The sequence below is a fragment of the Lactuca serriola genome, chromosome 4 (assembly GCF_051521515.1).
Source record: "Lactuca serriola cultivar US96UC23 chromosome 4, Lser_US96UC23_V15, whole genome shotgun sequence".
In the NCBI taxonomy this organism is placed as follows: Eukaryota; Viridiplantae; Streptophyta; class Magnoliopsida; order Asterales; family Asteraceae; genus Lactuca; species Lactuca serriola.
In genome coordinates, this window is record NC_136411.1 from 176,056,440 (window position 1) to 176,071,473 (window position 15,034).

At 43.0% G+C, this 15,034-nt stretch overlaps 1 protein-coding gene across 2 annotated transcripts in view; it reads right to left on the minus strand.

Annotated features, from left to right (window-relative positions):
• LOC145102963 (ABC transporter G family member 29-like) overlaps positions 1-1,987 on the minus strand; it is a 15,794-nt gene extending 13,807 nt beyond the window's left edge. The window contains exons 1-2 of one of the 2 annotated variants that reach the window (XM_079040490.1): positions 1,518-1,984; positions 46-255 (exon numbers count right to left, since the gene is read on the minus strand). In XM_079040490.1, the coding sequence (XP_078896616.1) occupies positions 46-255; positions 1,518-1,912 (605 nt within the window). In that variant the 5' untranslated portion in view covers positions 1,913-1,984. Of the gene's footprint in view, positions 1-45; positions 256-1,517 lie in introns of both variants that reach the window. The other variant, XM_079040491.1, reaches the window with a different exon arrangement.
• Between the last annotated feature and the right edge of the window lie 13,047 nt (positions 1,988-15,034).

Here is a 15,034-nt window from a genome sequence, read left to right on the forward strand (position 1 = left end):
AATATTCTATCATGATAAAGTTTGATTAAAGAAATCATACTACACCTTGATGGTTTTATAACTCCGGACACATCTTTAAGAATACGTAGTTTAGCTTTCTTGGATAAATTGATACCGATAGCAGCTAGAAAAGCTTCCACAATATTTCTAGCAGAATTCGGCAGTGTTGGAAGTGCTCTATTTCCGACGTGGCAATCAGCTTCTATTGACAATTTTTGAAACCGAACTTCTACTGTTGGAAGGGAGATTCCAACCCTGAGATTAACCAATAAAATGAATGATATGTTAATTTATTAGTAATCACTTGTCGGCTAATTATTAGACACTCAAAAAATTTACTCACTCTAACAATACTTGTGACCAAAATAGGGTGGCCTTACATGGGGTAATGTGGGTCCCTACATTTAAAATCCAGTAGTTTAAAAACAAGGATAAAATATCAAGCTACATTTGTTAATATTTAGTTTCACGCTAACATATTTAGACGAAAAGCCAAACTCACATTTCTTAATTAGATATTTAGATTTCATATTATGACACAAAAAGCCAAACTCGTATTTCTTTATTGGATTTCAATTTTTTGACTATTTTTGGACAAAAAGTCAAACTCTCATTACTTTATTAGATTTTCCATTTTTAGACAAAAAGCCAAACTGACCATAAATTAGCAAAATAGAGAAAGAGAGATGCATGGAGACCGACAGATAATGAAAATGATGTGAAAGGCGTTCAAAATGTTTTTTGTAGACATACCTAAAACAATTTGCATATTATTATTATTATTATTATTATTATTATTATTATTATTATTATTATTATTATTATTATTATTGTTATATTTTGGCCCCATCGAAAAAAAAGCATTAAAACTTTCGATCCACTTGATGAAAATAGAGATTGCAGAGTTCATTTAATATATTTATGAATAACTGCATAAATAAATATTCACGGGTTTTCAATAATTTTTTTTCCCACCGACGGACAGCAGGAATTTTCGTTTAGATAAATTACAGATTACATACCAGCTTTAATAATATGTATCGAATATATATATATATATATATATATATATATATATATATATATATATATATATATATATATATATATATATATATATATATAATGAAAAACGGAATTCTTAGATTTCTTACGTATGTTTTAGACTTATTATTTCAAATCGACTTAGACTAGTGGTTATGGGCCCATTAAGGGGTAGTGGGGTACCCAGCTTCATGTTATTTTAAGGCATGTCGTGTTATAACACATTGAATAGGAAAAATTATTGGCTGTATATAGTCTAGTCTCTTTCCTCGTAATATCATCTTATAACATATTTGGAATGTGAAGAGAAGGTTTGATTTTATAACATCCAACCCTGAACATACCTTGCAGCCTTATAATGTGAGTGAACTATTTGAAGAATTGAAGTTATGCATCATTAATACTGGTAGTCGTAGACATTAATTTGAATACAAGATCTTAGATAAAAGACCTAAGAGAAGAAGGAGAATTACTTGTGAACGCGATCTCTGAACTTCCTCAAGAACCTTTCATTATCTTCTTCAGGGAGCATAAAAACCTTGTCGATGAAATTCTGTCGAGTAACTGGATCGAGCTCTCGTACATCCATCAACATCTGATCAGAATGCATTTCCTGTTGATCCGCCGGAATGTAAGACTTGAAGATGGTGGTTCGTAGTCGACTGTAAGTGGGAAGCTTCTCCAAAGCAGCCCATCGCAAGGCCTCTTCGTCTTCTATGGAGTGACGACTGCTCCGTCCGTCGTGACTACCACCTCCAACGCCGGAAAATGCATCTTCCATCCGCCAACTCCCGGCAGCACTGCTAAAACTCCTACCTATGCTTCTCGCCACATTCCGGCGAAAACTTGGGTTCCACTCTTCATCCATTTTTGGAACTCGAGTTTGTCAAAGCCCTTAGGTTCCTTTTGCTAAAATAAGGTCCACCGATAAGACGTTTATAAAATTCTATTTCAACGGAATGTTAGAGTTAGACTTCTCAATAAGGAAAGTTTTAAAGGTTCATGTACGTCCACGTCTCTTATCTCATCTCCGAGACATGTTGTTTAAGAGATATTAATAATCAATCTAAATATTTGTTTTATTATTAATGAAGTTACTTGTTTTGTAGTTCATTAATGATGAACATATTAATTTTTATTAAAAATTTGGTTTTGTAGTTTTACATTTGTATAATTACTTTTTTTATTATATTTAATCTTTAAAAGTATATTACTATTATTTAAACTAGTTATTCTTTTAACTTTAAATTTAAATATTAAACATTATTATAATTGTAATATTCATATGATTCTCTTATCGTTTTTATTTTCAATAATTATATGCGTAAAATTGTGCGACGAGACAAAACCACAATAAACTCTATGTTTAGCATATGTATTTTAATTTCGTGTATTGTAATATAAGGTTATTTAATTATTTTTTTATATTATTAAACATTGCATATGCTTAAAAAATAATAAACAATAATCTAGATTAAAGGTGATTAAAATTTAAAAAATCACAAATAATGAAGATATAAAGTTAATACTTTTAAATACGTTTAATAATTAGAGAATGTTTAACTTAATAATATTTTGTTTAATAAAATTAGTAGATTGACAATATGGGGAGCAGAAAAAGTTATTAATGAAGTAGATAATTGGAGATTTTTTTAAGACATTTATGATGGTTATGTTGGATTAGTGTCTAAGTCCATAACTATTTTGGTATGTATTTGATCCGATGGTACATGGTCTTTTTGGGTTGCCTTCACCAAAGCAACTTGATAGGATGAATTATGGAGAGAGAGGATTAATTATGATTTATTAATATATTATGAGATTAATATATTAAAGGAGAAATCATATTGTTTAATTAATATTAGTCAAGAATTAATAAGAATTAACTTTATGGCTAAAAGACATTAATTAAACTTAAGGGAGTAGAATTGTCAATTGTGTGACAATTGAATATTGGGCTAATGGACTCCATATTAGAGGGGTGGACGAATTCTATGGGGAAACCCATTAGAAATCGTCCAAAGCCTCTAAAGAGGGAGTCCATGGGTTGCTTAGGGCCTAAGCAGTCAAATTAGGGTTTCCTTGTTAGATAACCCTAATAGCCTCACTATTTAAGGACCCCCAGGGCACCAAAAACGTGGCTAAGTGATTCCTTAGGGTTTCTACACGTTTTTGGGTGCCTCCTCTCTTATCATTCTTCATCACCTTGCTCTTGGTATTTGTGAGCCATTAGAGGAGTGACACTTGTGACTCTAAGCTTTCTAAAGCCATTACAAGGAGGATTTGAGATTGTTATTGCTACATAACAATCAAGGTAAGATCTAAACCCCATTCTTATGTTAATATGATTAATTGTATGCTAGAAATAGGGTTTAAAGTCTTGGATGAATTGCATGTACAATAGAGAAACCTAGATCCAAGCATTAGGGTTTTCATGAGCACATAAGATGTTCTTATGGCTAAAACCCATCAGTGGTATCAGAGCGTTGATTGGTTTCTATTGTATTGATGCCTTGGTTAATTGTTCAAGCTTCAAAATTGATTTTTTGGCTCCCTGACTGATGAACTCGGCGAGTCCATAGAGGAACTCAGCGAGTTCGAGCGTCAGTTAGAGCATATTTCGGGATTTCTTGTTGTTTTGCTTGAGGATACTTGCCTTAACTATTTTGGGTCTTTAATATTTGAATTTTATCTTATATTTGAGTATATCCTTGATTAAACAAAAGATAATTACCAATTGATTAGATAATAACTTTCTTATATGATTAAAGATTGATTATTTGTATTAATTGGGTAACTTATCTTGCAAGAAATTGAAATTAGATCAAATATAGATAATGACAAAATTAATTGTTTAATTTCTATTATTTGTTATTTGATCCTTGTGTTATGAAAAAGTTTAAATTGTGCCCATGTAAATTTTATGGTTTAAATTTGAACTTAAAGGTTTTGTTTTGAAATTTAAATAGTTAAAACCCTAATGTTTTGAAATGTTTCAAGACTTGCCCTCAAGTTTTTGAATTTAAAAGATGATTAAAAGTTTAATATAGAAATGTTAAATTCTAAAAACCTAGTACTGTTTTGAAAAGTTCAAATCACACCCTTATGATTTTATTAATTAATTAAGGTGTATAATTAAAAGGGATTTAATAAACACATAAAGTTTTGGTTTACATTTAATGAAATTAAAAGTATAATTTATTAAATTAGAACACCTAGTATTTTAAAAGTGTAAAATACACCCTATACTATATAACATTAAAAGTCTAGTATTATATATGTATGAGTAAACAATCAGTCTTACCGTTAGTAGGCCTCATTCACGAAGCCGGTCTATAAGGGGTGTGTAGCACCTGGTTCATGGTACGTAACATCTATCTAAGTATTTTTCATTTTTAGCCTTGGACTCGGCGAGTTGTAGGCCCGACTCGCCGAGTAGAGACGGGTCTGGGGGCACGTTTAAGTTGGTGACTCGGCGAGTCCACATTCTGGACTCGACGAGTCCCCGCTGTCTGATGAAACCCTAAATTTCAAGGGTTTGCACCCTATTTAAACCTTCTTATCCGCCCCCAAGCTAGCCCCCTTCACCCTCAGAGCTCTCTACTTCGTCCAAGCCTTGTTCCTTGTGGGATTGAAGCATTTTGGTGTGTTTTCTTGAAGATTTGGAGAGGGGAGGAGAGTAGATCAAGAAGAGAAGAAGGAGGACAGACATCCTTGTGTTATCTCAGTGATTTTCTTGAGGTATAATTCAGTTTCCCTCTGTTTTCATGCTTATTGTCCCTTGTAGCTCCATGAAAGTCCTTCTTGAGCCTTTCCCCAAGCTTGTTTGTGTATTAGGGTTTGTAATAAGTTGTTTAGCCTCTAGATCTAGGCATGATTGAGCTCCAGGAGCTTGGATCTACTGCCTTTATGGAGCCATATTACATGAAAGCCCTAGATCTACTCTTTTAGTTCATTTTGAGCCCTAAAACCTTCATTGGTGTTTATTTACACGTAAAGTTGGAAACTTTACGTGTTAATCAGGCCCTAGAAACTCAGATCTATGAATGGCATGAGCTGGATTCAAGCTAAATCGAGTATATAGTATTTGCATGTGGCAGACTCAGCGAGTCGTTCATCAGAATCAGCGAGTCGAGTCGCGAGTCCCCGAGTTTTCCCCCTTTTCGTGTTGCGGGTTGGAGTAGTGAGTCATTGGGTGTGACTCAGTGGGTCGGAAGCCAGACTCACTCATGAAGTAACTTGGCGAGTCAATGCCACGACTCGGTGAGTTCAAGGCAATTTTCTTGCCTCAAGAACAGACTCGGCGAGTTGTTCATACAGCTCGGCGAGTCTCAGCATAGAGTGTTCTTCGGATGAAGATGAACTCGGCGAGTTGTTCATATAACTCGGCGAGTAGGATGAAGGACTATTAGCCTTTGGTTTAGAAGGAAAAATCGTCGAGTCAATGCTTAACTCGACGAGTAGAGACGGGTTTATGGTCGGACAAAGGGATAGGGACTCGGTGAGTTGGCAAGTCAACTCGGCGAGTCGGGTCAACTGGCAGTTGACTTTGACTTTGACTCTTGGTTTGGTTAGGGGTAAATGGTCATTTTACCCTGAGGTCGGTTAGCAGTATTTGACTAAGGGTTTTGTGGGAATTATAGCCGGAGGATTTCTGGAGCACCAGCAGCAGAAGACAGTCAGTTCCCACGCAGATCAGCAGCTACTTTGAGGTGAGTTACTTTCCAGTAGCGGTGGGTCTACGGCCACAATGTCGGCCCACCAGTAGGATTGTATGATAGATGTTTGTCTTTGTGATATTCATCTAGGGTTGCTACTACCTATGATATGTTATTGTGCTAGTATGATATGATGCTATGTGCTAGTAACAGTAGGGGGAGATAGTCCCCAGTATACCGGTCGATAGGGCCGAAGGGGCGGTCATACCCAGCCATGCTAGATAGATTATGAGATATATGTGTTATGTGGTAGTAGTAGGGGGTGAAATAGTCCCCAGTATCCGGTCGAGAGGACCGAAGGGGAGACCAGCACCCAGATATACTGGTCAGTATCCGGTCGAGCGGACCGAAGGGGAGGCAAGCTCCCAGATATACTGGTCAGTATCCGGTCGAGAGGACCGAAGGGGAGGCCAGCTCCCAGATATACTAGACAGTATCCTGTCGAGAGGACCGAAGGGGAGGCCAGCTCCCAGATATACTAGACAGTATACGGCCGAGAGGACCGAAGGGGTAGGTCGGGCACCCAGATATGCCTGACAATATATGTATGTTATGTGATTGTATGGTATGTGGTATGTTGGGGGAACTCACTAAGCTTCGTGCTTACAGTTTTTAGTTTTGGTTTCAGGTACCTCTTCTTTGAAGGGGAAGGAGCTAGCGCGGTAGCGGCCCATCACACACATGCCTTGTATTCCGCACTATGAGATCCTCCTGGGAAATTGTACTCTGACGATATTATGTTTTTATACAATGTTTTTCAAGACATGCGATAACTTTTATGAAATGCTATGATCGGTGAATGTTTTATTTTTAATGTTTGCTAAGTATATGTTCTAAAAATGAAATTTTTGGCTCGTATTTTTGGGATGTTACAAGTTGGTATCAGAGCCCTGGTTTGAGGGATTCGGACACACCTTCGGGGGTGTTTGAACTCAAATCGAGGGATTAAAAGATTTTGAAAAAGAAAATGTTTTCTAAAAGGCTAAGTAAAGGGTTTTAAGAAAGAACCCATACAAGTAAGTATTCCCCAAAGTACCCATACAAGCTTATGTTATGTTTATCAGTTTCAGTAGAACAGCATGCTAGAATAGGACTAAGGATCTAGGAGTGATGCCTTATGTGCCTGCTTTATGGGCTTCAGTGTATGAAAAGTTGCATGCTAGAATTGAGTAGACAGCAGTAGGATAGCATGTTTAGGTTATGCCTGATAGTACGAGTTTAGCATTCTATGCTAATTCAGTTTTTCTCTATGAGGATAGAGTTGCTTGAGATTGTTTCCTTTTTCTAAATGATGTTTGCTTTGTGCTATGTGGGCGTTGAGTGATGGGAGTTAGCTGTTAGGTGAATACGTTAAAGTTACATGTGATCAGGGTTGAATAATCTCAGAGTGTTGGATTTTACCCTATTGCGTAGCTCTTGTTTGAGTCCTAACCGTTGTAGGGATGAGTCCCTTACTCGAAGGATTATCCGAGCCTCGTCGCATGTGATTGTATTCAGGTAATAGCTAATTGGCATCACAAAGAGACCTTCAGCAGCTGAGGACTGGGTTGGGTGGAGTCAGAGGTTTCCTAGGGTAAGCCTAGGATAAGAGTAGCAGATATCAGCGGTAGCAAAAGGGATCTGGTGGAGTCAAGGTAGTCCTTGGAGAAGGTACGGATAGATGTGGAAGGTAGTATGGGCCCGTACTACTAAAAGCAGAGGATCCGTACCCGAACCGAGGAAGGCCAAGATAAGACCAGGGAACTTGTAGTAGGTGTGATCCCTCCAGAGGTATCAGTATCGCTAACAGTTATTATTTTTGTATTTGAGAATGGTGGTACTACGCTCGAGGCCAGCAGTTGGCAGTACAGGAGAGGGATTAGGTTCGGGATCAGGTTCCGAGCCAATAGATGAGGGGCTGCGCGAGTTCATCGCGTCAGAGATCACCAGAGGCATCCTTGAGTCGACCCCCATTATCTTCGGGTCGATCAAGGAAAGGATATTGGAGATGATGGAGGAACGCCTCAGGGCATTCAGGAGCGATATGGCATCTGGCCAGTCAGGATCTCGCACACTGTCCTTCAAGGACTTCCGGGGTAGTGGTGCGCCGGATTTTCACGGGGCAAAGGACCCCATAGCTTCCAGACGATGGATTGCAGACATTGAGTCTGCACAGTTGACTAGCTTCTTCCCTGAGGGGTCAAAGGTGAGATATGCAACAGGATGTTTGAGAGATCGAGCTAGGGATTGGTGGGAGTCCGTTGGTGACTCGTTGGGAGCCTCGGCTATTGAGGCTATGACCTGGTCGGACTTCGTGACCAGGTTCAGGGCAGAGTTTGCGCCGGCTGTCGAGCTTCAGCAGCTGGCCAGGGAGTTCTTAGATATGAGACAGACGACGAAGACTGTGGCGGAGATCACCGCCAAGTTCCGGGAGAGGGCGTTGCTGGTGCCCCGGTACACGGGTGATGAGGATATGAGGAGGACCCGCTATCATGACATGCTACGAGCTGATATTCGGTAGCATGTTAGTTTTTCAGCTTGCCCTACCCTGGACTCTATGATTTTCAGGGCAAGGGAGAGGGAGATAGATCTGGAGCACATCCGGAAGAGGAAGGCGGAGGAGGGGCATGTTATGGGGGCTTCGGGGAAGTAGCCCAAGGGACCAGATGTGGGGCTGAAAGGCCAACAGGGGCGGGGCCGCTGCAGGAAATGCGGCAAGACGCACGAGGGAGCATGCAAGTTGGGATCGTCAGGCTGCTACAAGTGCGGCAAGTTAGGGCACTTCAGCAGGGATTGTATTGCCCCTGCACCTGTGATTCAGACATCAGAGTTGCTGTATTTCCACTGCAACCATAAGGGCCACAAGAAGGCCAATTGCCCCCAGTTGACAGTATCAGCGCCGGTTAAGGCGCCAACTCCAGCTACCCTGCGGATTACAGATGGCCGACAGGGCAAGGCAGAGGCTCCAGTGGTGAGGAGCCGAGCGTTTCAGCTGACTACAGAGGAAGCTCGCGCCGCACCCGATGTGGTGACGGGTATGATTTTTTCCCTCTATCTTATTTTTATGATGTTATGATATTGATATGTGCTTTGTGTTTATGCATTAGGATCGTTCCATGTGAACGGTATTCCTGTTCAGGTGTTGTTTGACTCGGGTGCCACCCGATCATTTGTTTCCCTTGCACTTAGCAAAAGGTTTACTGAGTCTTCGGGCATGTTGGATTGCCCTTTAGAGGTAGAGATTGCCGATGATCGATCGGTGCGAGCGTCAACAGTATTCAGGGATTGTGTCCTAAGGTTATTTGAGGAGCGCTATTTGGTGGATTTGGTTCCCATACCTTTGCGGGGGAACAAGGTGATTATAGGCATGGATTGGTTGAGACCTAATGGGGCGGTGATAGATTGTGCACAACAGTTAGTGCGGATCAGGACCCCAAGTGGGGGGGAGTTGGTGATCCACGGCGAGAGGCCACAACATGGACCTACAGTATGTTCAGCAGCGAGATCTAGGTGCTACCTTCAGCAGGGTTGCGCGGGATATGTCGCGTATGTTATGGATACCCGGGAGACGGGTAAGGCGACGGTGACCGAGGTTCCAGTGGTGCGAGACTACACTAATGTGTTCCCGGAGAAGCTTCCTGGAATACCTCCGGAGCGTCAGGTAGAGTTCAGGATCGACTTAGTTCCTGGTGCAGCTCCGATAGCCAAGGCACCCTATCGGTTGGCTCCTCCCGAGATGCAGGAGTTGTCTACGCAGCTGCAGGAGCTGCTAGACAAGGGATTCATTTGACCGAGCAGTTCACCCTGGGGAGCCCCGATCTTGTTTGTGAAGAAGAAGGATGGGTCGCATCGGATGTGTATAGATTACCGGGAGCTGAATATGGTGACGGTAAAGAACCGTTACCCACTCCCGAGGATTGATGACCTCTTTGATCAGTTGCAGCGAGCATCTTGGTTCTCCAAGATCGATTTGCGTTCAGGTTATCATCAGATGAGGGTTAGAGAGGAGGATGTACAGAAGACTGCGTTTCGGACGCGTTATGGCCATTATGAGTTCGTGGTGATGCCGTTCGGGCTCACCAATGCTCCTGCCGCGTTCATGGACCTCATGAACCGCGTGTGTAGACCGATGCTGGATCGGTCTGTGATAGTTTTCATTGATGACATTTTGGTTTATTCCAAGACGCAAGAGGAGCACGAAGAGCATTTGAGAGAGGTTTTGGAGACCTTGAGGAGGGAGAGCTTGTACGCCAAGTTCTCCAAATGTGAGTTTTGGTTGCGCGAGGTGCAGTTTCTTGGGCACCTCGTCAACCAGAACGGGATTTCAGTAGACCCAGCCAAGGTGGAGGCCGTGGTGAGATGGGAGGTTCCGAAGTCTCCATCCGAGATTCAGAGTTTCCTAGGATTAGCAGGCTACTATCAGAGATTCATTCGGGATTTCTCTAAGATAGTCGTACCCCTGACACGGTTGACTAGGAAAGCCGTAGTCTTTCGATGGGGGCCTTAGAAGCAGGCAGCGTTCGAGATTCTGAGACAGAGATTGTGCGAGGCACCAATCTTAGCCCTGCCGGAGGGTGTAAAGGATTTCGTGGTATACTGTGATGCGTCTATCTCGGGCTTAGGCACAGTATTGATGCAGAGGGGTCATGTCATTGCTTATGCCTTGAGGCAGTTGAAGCCTCACAAGGCAAACTACCCGACACATGATTTAGAGTTGGGGGCAGTGGTCTTCGCCCTCAAGATTTGGTGGCATTACCTCTACGGGGTTCGATGTACCATTTACACGGACCAGAAGAGTTTGAGGTACCTCATGGATCAGCCGAATCTGAACATGAGGCAGCGTCGGTGGTTGGACGTAGTGAAGGATTATGATTGCAAGATCCTTTACCGCCTGGGGAAGGCCAATGTGGTGGCCGATGCGCTTAGCCGTAAAGCGACACCGATCAGGGATGTGTGTATGAGGATGATGGTGGTGACTCCATTGTTAGAGCAGATTCGGGAAGCCTAGCAGGAGGCAATAAAGGAGGAACATCGGAAGAGCAAGCGAATAGTGGGTCAAGTCACCTCCTTTGATTATGATAGCCGAGGATTATTGACACTACACCGTAGGGTGTGGGTGCCGTATCACGGAGGCGTGCGCCAGATCTTGATGGAGGAGGCGCACAAATCCTGATTCTCTATTCATCCAGGGGCGACGAAGATGTATAGGGATCTTCGTCTAGACTATTGGTGGCCCTGCATGAAGCGGGATGTGGCATGGTACGTCGAGCGGTGTTTGACCTACAGGAAGGTCAAGGCCGAGCATCAGAGACCGCATGGCAACATGCAGCCGTTGGACATCCCGTTGTGGAAATGGGAAGATATTACGATGGATTTTATCACAAAGCTTCCCAGGACTGCGCGAGGAGTAGATTCGATTTGGGTCATCGTGGATCGATTGACCAAGAGAGCCCATTTTATCCCAATCTAGGAAAGTGTCTCGGCCGAAAGGTTGGCCGATATCTATATCAGGGATATAGTGGCACGGCACGGGGTGCCAGTGTCAGTGATATCAAACCGAGATGTGCGGTTCACTTCCAGGTTTTGGAGAAGTTTCATGATGAGTTGGGCACTCGTCTACATTGTAGCACTGCCTTTCACCCGCAGACGGATGGTCAGAGCGAGCGGACCATCCAGACTTTGGAGGATATGTTGCGGGTATGCGTGCTAGATTTTGGTGGTAGTTGGGATACTTATCTTCCCTTGGCTGAGTTCTCGTACAACAACAACTACCACGCGAGTATTGACCGTCCTCCATTCGAGATGTTGTACGGACGGAGGTGCAGGACCCCGATATGTTGGGGTGAAGTTGGCCAGAGGGTCATGGGGAGCACCGAGGTGGTGCTCAAGACGACCGAGAGAATCCAGCAGGTTCGAAGCAGGCTTCGGACTGCGCAGAGTCGGCAGAAAAGTTACGCCGACAAGTGTCGATCAGACCTAGAATTCTAGGTCGGGGATATGGTTCTCCTGAAGGTGTCGCCTTGGAAAGGCGTCATTCGATTCAGGAAGCAGGGCAAGTTGGGCCTGAGATACATTGGTCCGTTCAGGGTTATAGCCCGGGTGGGCAAGGTGGCATATAGGCTAGATCTGCCAGCCGAGCTCAGTCAGATCCACAACACCTTCCATGTCTCCCAGCTGCGGAAGTGCCTAGTGGATGATTCAGCGGTGGTGCCGCTAGAGGATATACAGGTTGATGACAGCCTGAATTACATTGAGCGCCCAGTCGCAATCCTCGACCGGAAGTCGAAGGATCTGAGGAACAAGAGGGTGGAATTAGTAAAGGTGCAATGGCAGCACCGAAAGGGTTCGGAATGGACTTGGGAGCCGGTGGAAGAAATGATGGAACATTACCCCGATCTGTTTCAGGATCGAACAGCAGACTTCGAGAACGAAGTCTCAAATAAGTGGGGGAGATTTGTAGCACCTGGTTCCTGGTACGTAAAATCTATCTAAGTATTTTTCATTTTTAGCCTTGGACTCGGCGAGTTGTAGGCTCGACTCGCCGAGTAGAGACGGGTCTGGGGGCACGTTTAAGTTGGCGACTCGGCGAGTCCCCGCTGTCTGATGAAACCCTAAATTTCACGGGTTTGCACCCTATTTAAACCTTCTTATCCGCCCCAAGCTTGCCCCCTTCACCCTCAGAGCTCTCTACTTCGTCCAAGCCTTGTTCCTTGTGGGATTGAAGCATTTTGGTGTGTTTTCTTGAAGATTTGGAGAGGGAAGGAGAGTAGATCAAGAAGAGAAGAAGGAGGACAGACATCCTTATGTTATCTCAGTGATTTACTTGAGGTATAATTCAGTTTCCCTCTGTTTCCATGCTTATTGTCCCTTGTAGCTCCATGAAAGTCCTTCTTGAGCCTTTCCCCAAGCTTGTTTGTGTATTAGGGTTTGTAATAAGTTGTTTAGCCTCTAGATCTAGGCATAATTGAGCTCCAGGAGCTTGGATCTACTGCCTTTATGGAGCCATATTGCATGAAAGCCCTAGATCTACTCTTTTAGTGCATTTTGAGCCCTAAAACCTTCATTGGTGTTTATTTACACGTAAAGTTGGAAACTTTACGTGTTAATCAGGCCCTAGAAACCCAGATCTATGAATGGCATGAGCTGGATTCAAGCAAAATCGAGTATATAGTATTTGCATGTGGCAAACTCGGCGAGTCGTTCATCAGACTCGGCGAGTCGAGTCGCGAGTCCCCGAGTTTTCCCCCTTTTTGTGTTGTGGGTTGGAGTAGTGAGTCATGGGGTGTAACTCAGTGGGTCGGAAGCCAGACTCACTCATGAAGTAACTCGGTGAGTCAATGCCACGAATCGGCGAGTTCAAGGAAATCTTCTTGCCTCAAGAACAGACTCGACGAGTTGTTCATACAGCTCGGCGAGTCTCAGCATAGAGTGTTCTTCGGTTGAAGATGGACTCGACGAGTAGGATGAAGGACTATTGGCCTTTGGTTTAGAAGGAAAACTCATCGAGTCAATGCTTAACTCGACGAGTAGAGACGGGTTTATGGTCGGACAAAGGGATAGGGACTCGGCGAGTTGGCAAGTCAACTCGGCGAGTCGGGTCAACTGGCAGTTGACTTTGACTTTGACTCTTGGTTTGGTTAGGGGTAAATGGTCATTTTACCCTGAGGTCGGTTAATAGTATTTGACTATGGGTTTTGTGGGAATTATAGCCGGAGGATTTCCGGAGCAGTAGCAGCAGAAGACAGTCAGTTCCCACGCAGATCAGCAGCTACTTTGAGGTGAGTTACTTTCCAGTAGCGGTGGGTCTACGACCACAATGCCGGCCCACTAGTAGGATTGTATGATAGATGTTTGTCTCTGTGATATTCATCTAGGGTTGCTACTACCTATGATATGTTATTGTGCTAGTATGATATGATGCTATGTGCTAGTAACAGTAGGGGAGATAGTCCCCAATATACCGGTCGATAGGGCCGAAGGGGCGGTCATGCCCATCCATGCTAGATAGATCATGAGATATATGTGTTATGTGGTAGTAGTAGTAGGGGTGAAATAGTCCCCAGTATCCGGTCAAGAGGACCGAAGGGGAGACCAGCACCCAGATATGCTAGTTAGTATCCGGTCGAGAGGACCGAAGGGGAGGCAAGCTCCCAGATATAATGGTCAGTATCCGGTCGAGAGGACCGAAGGGGAGGCCAGCTCCCAGATATACTAGACAGTATCCGGTTGAGAGGACCGAAGGGGTAGGTCGGGCACCCAGATATGCCTGACAATATATGTATGTTATGTGATTGTATGGTATGTGGTATGTTGGGGGAACTCACTAAGCTTCATGCTTACAGTTTTCAGTTTTGGTTTTAGGCACCTCTTCTTCGAAGGGGAAGGAGCTGGCGCGGTAGCGGCCCATCACACACATGCCTTGTATTTTGCACTATGAGATCCTCCTGGGAAATTGTACTCTGACGATATTATGTTTTTATAAAATGTTTTTCAAGACATGCGATAACTTTTATGAAATGCTATGATCGGTGAACGTTTTATTTCTAATGTTTGCTAAGTATATGTTCTAAAAATAAAATTTTTGGCTCGTATTTTTGGGATGTTACAGGGTGTTTAAGGAAATTGCCTATAAAATGATGATTGAATGGGTATCCACTCTTACCCACCGCACTCTTGACTAGTGGAGGGTCGTTAGCCGAACGGGTAGGATAGGACAGAAGCCTTCCATTATAAGTATAATGAAGTACAAAAGTAACTAAACGCTTTTACAAAATTCCCAATCTTAGTTACTTTAGGCAAAAGTGAGTTGATGCAATTCCATGAAATTACACTTTGTGCCATTGCGAAGACGTTAGTGGAGCGTGTGTGGTTAACCGGCACACTAAATGGTTCTAAGCAAAGGTAGCAAAGGGTGACGCAATGTTTGTCATAGTTCGGTGGAGCGTGTGTGGTTAACCGGCACATCGAATAGATGACTGTAACATGTGGGGGCACCATGTAAGTTTGCATGGTTATTCACACCCGCTTTGTGATCCTCGGTATCCCAGTCACAAACTAGAGGGGCATATCGAGATTTAAACATGCCATTGAAAAGTTCAATGAATCTCAAAAGATCTAGGAATTTTCAATAGATTTAAAACTTAAATTTCTTTTTCGTTTTTCATGGTGGAAATTAGTGAATCGTCATTCACTTACCTTCAAATGTTTTGCAATTTGGGTTACGACATCCCTCTCCCAAGTTGTAGAATATAGTGTTGGGTCCTAGCCTTAATATCTCATTTGGGTGATTTATT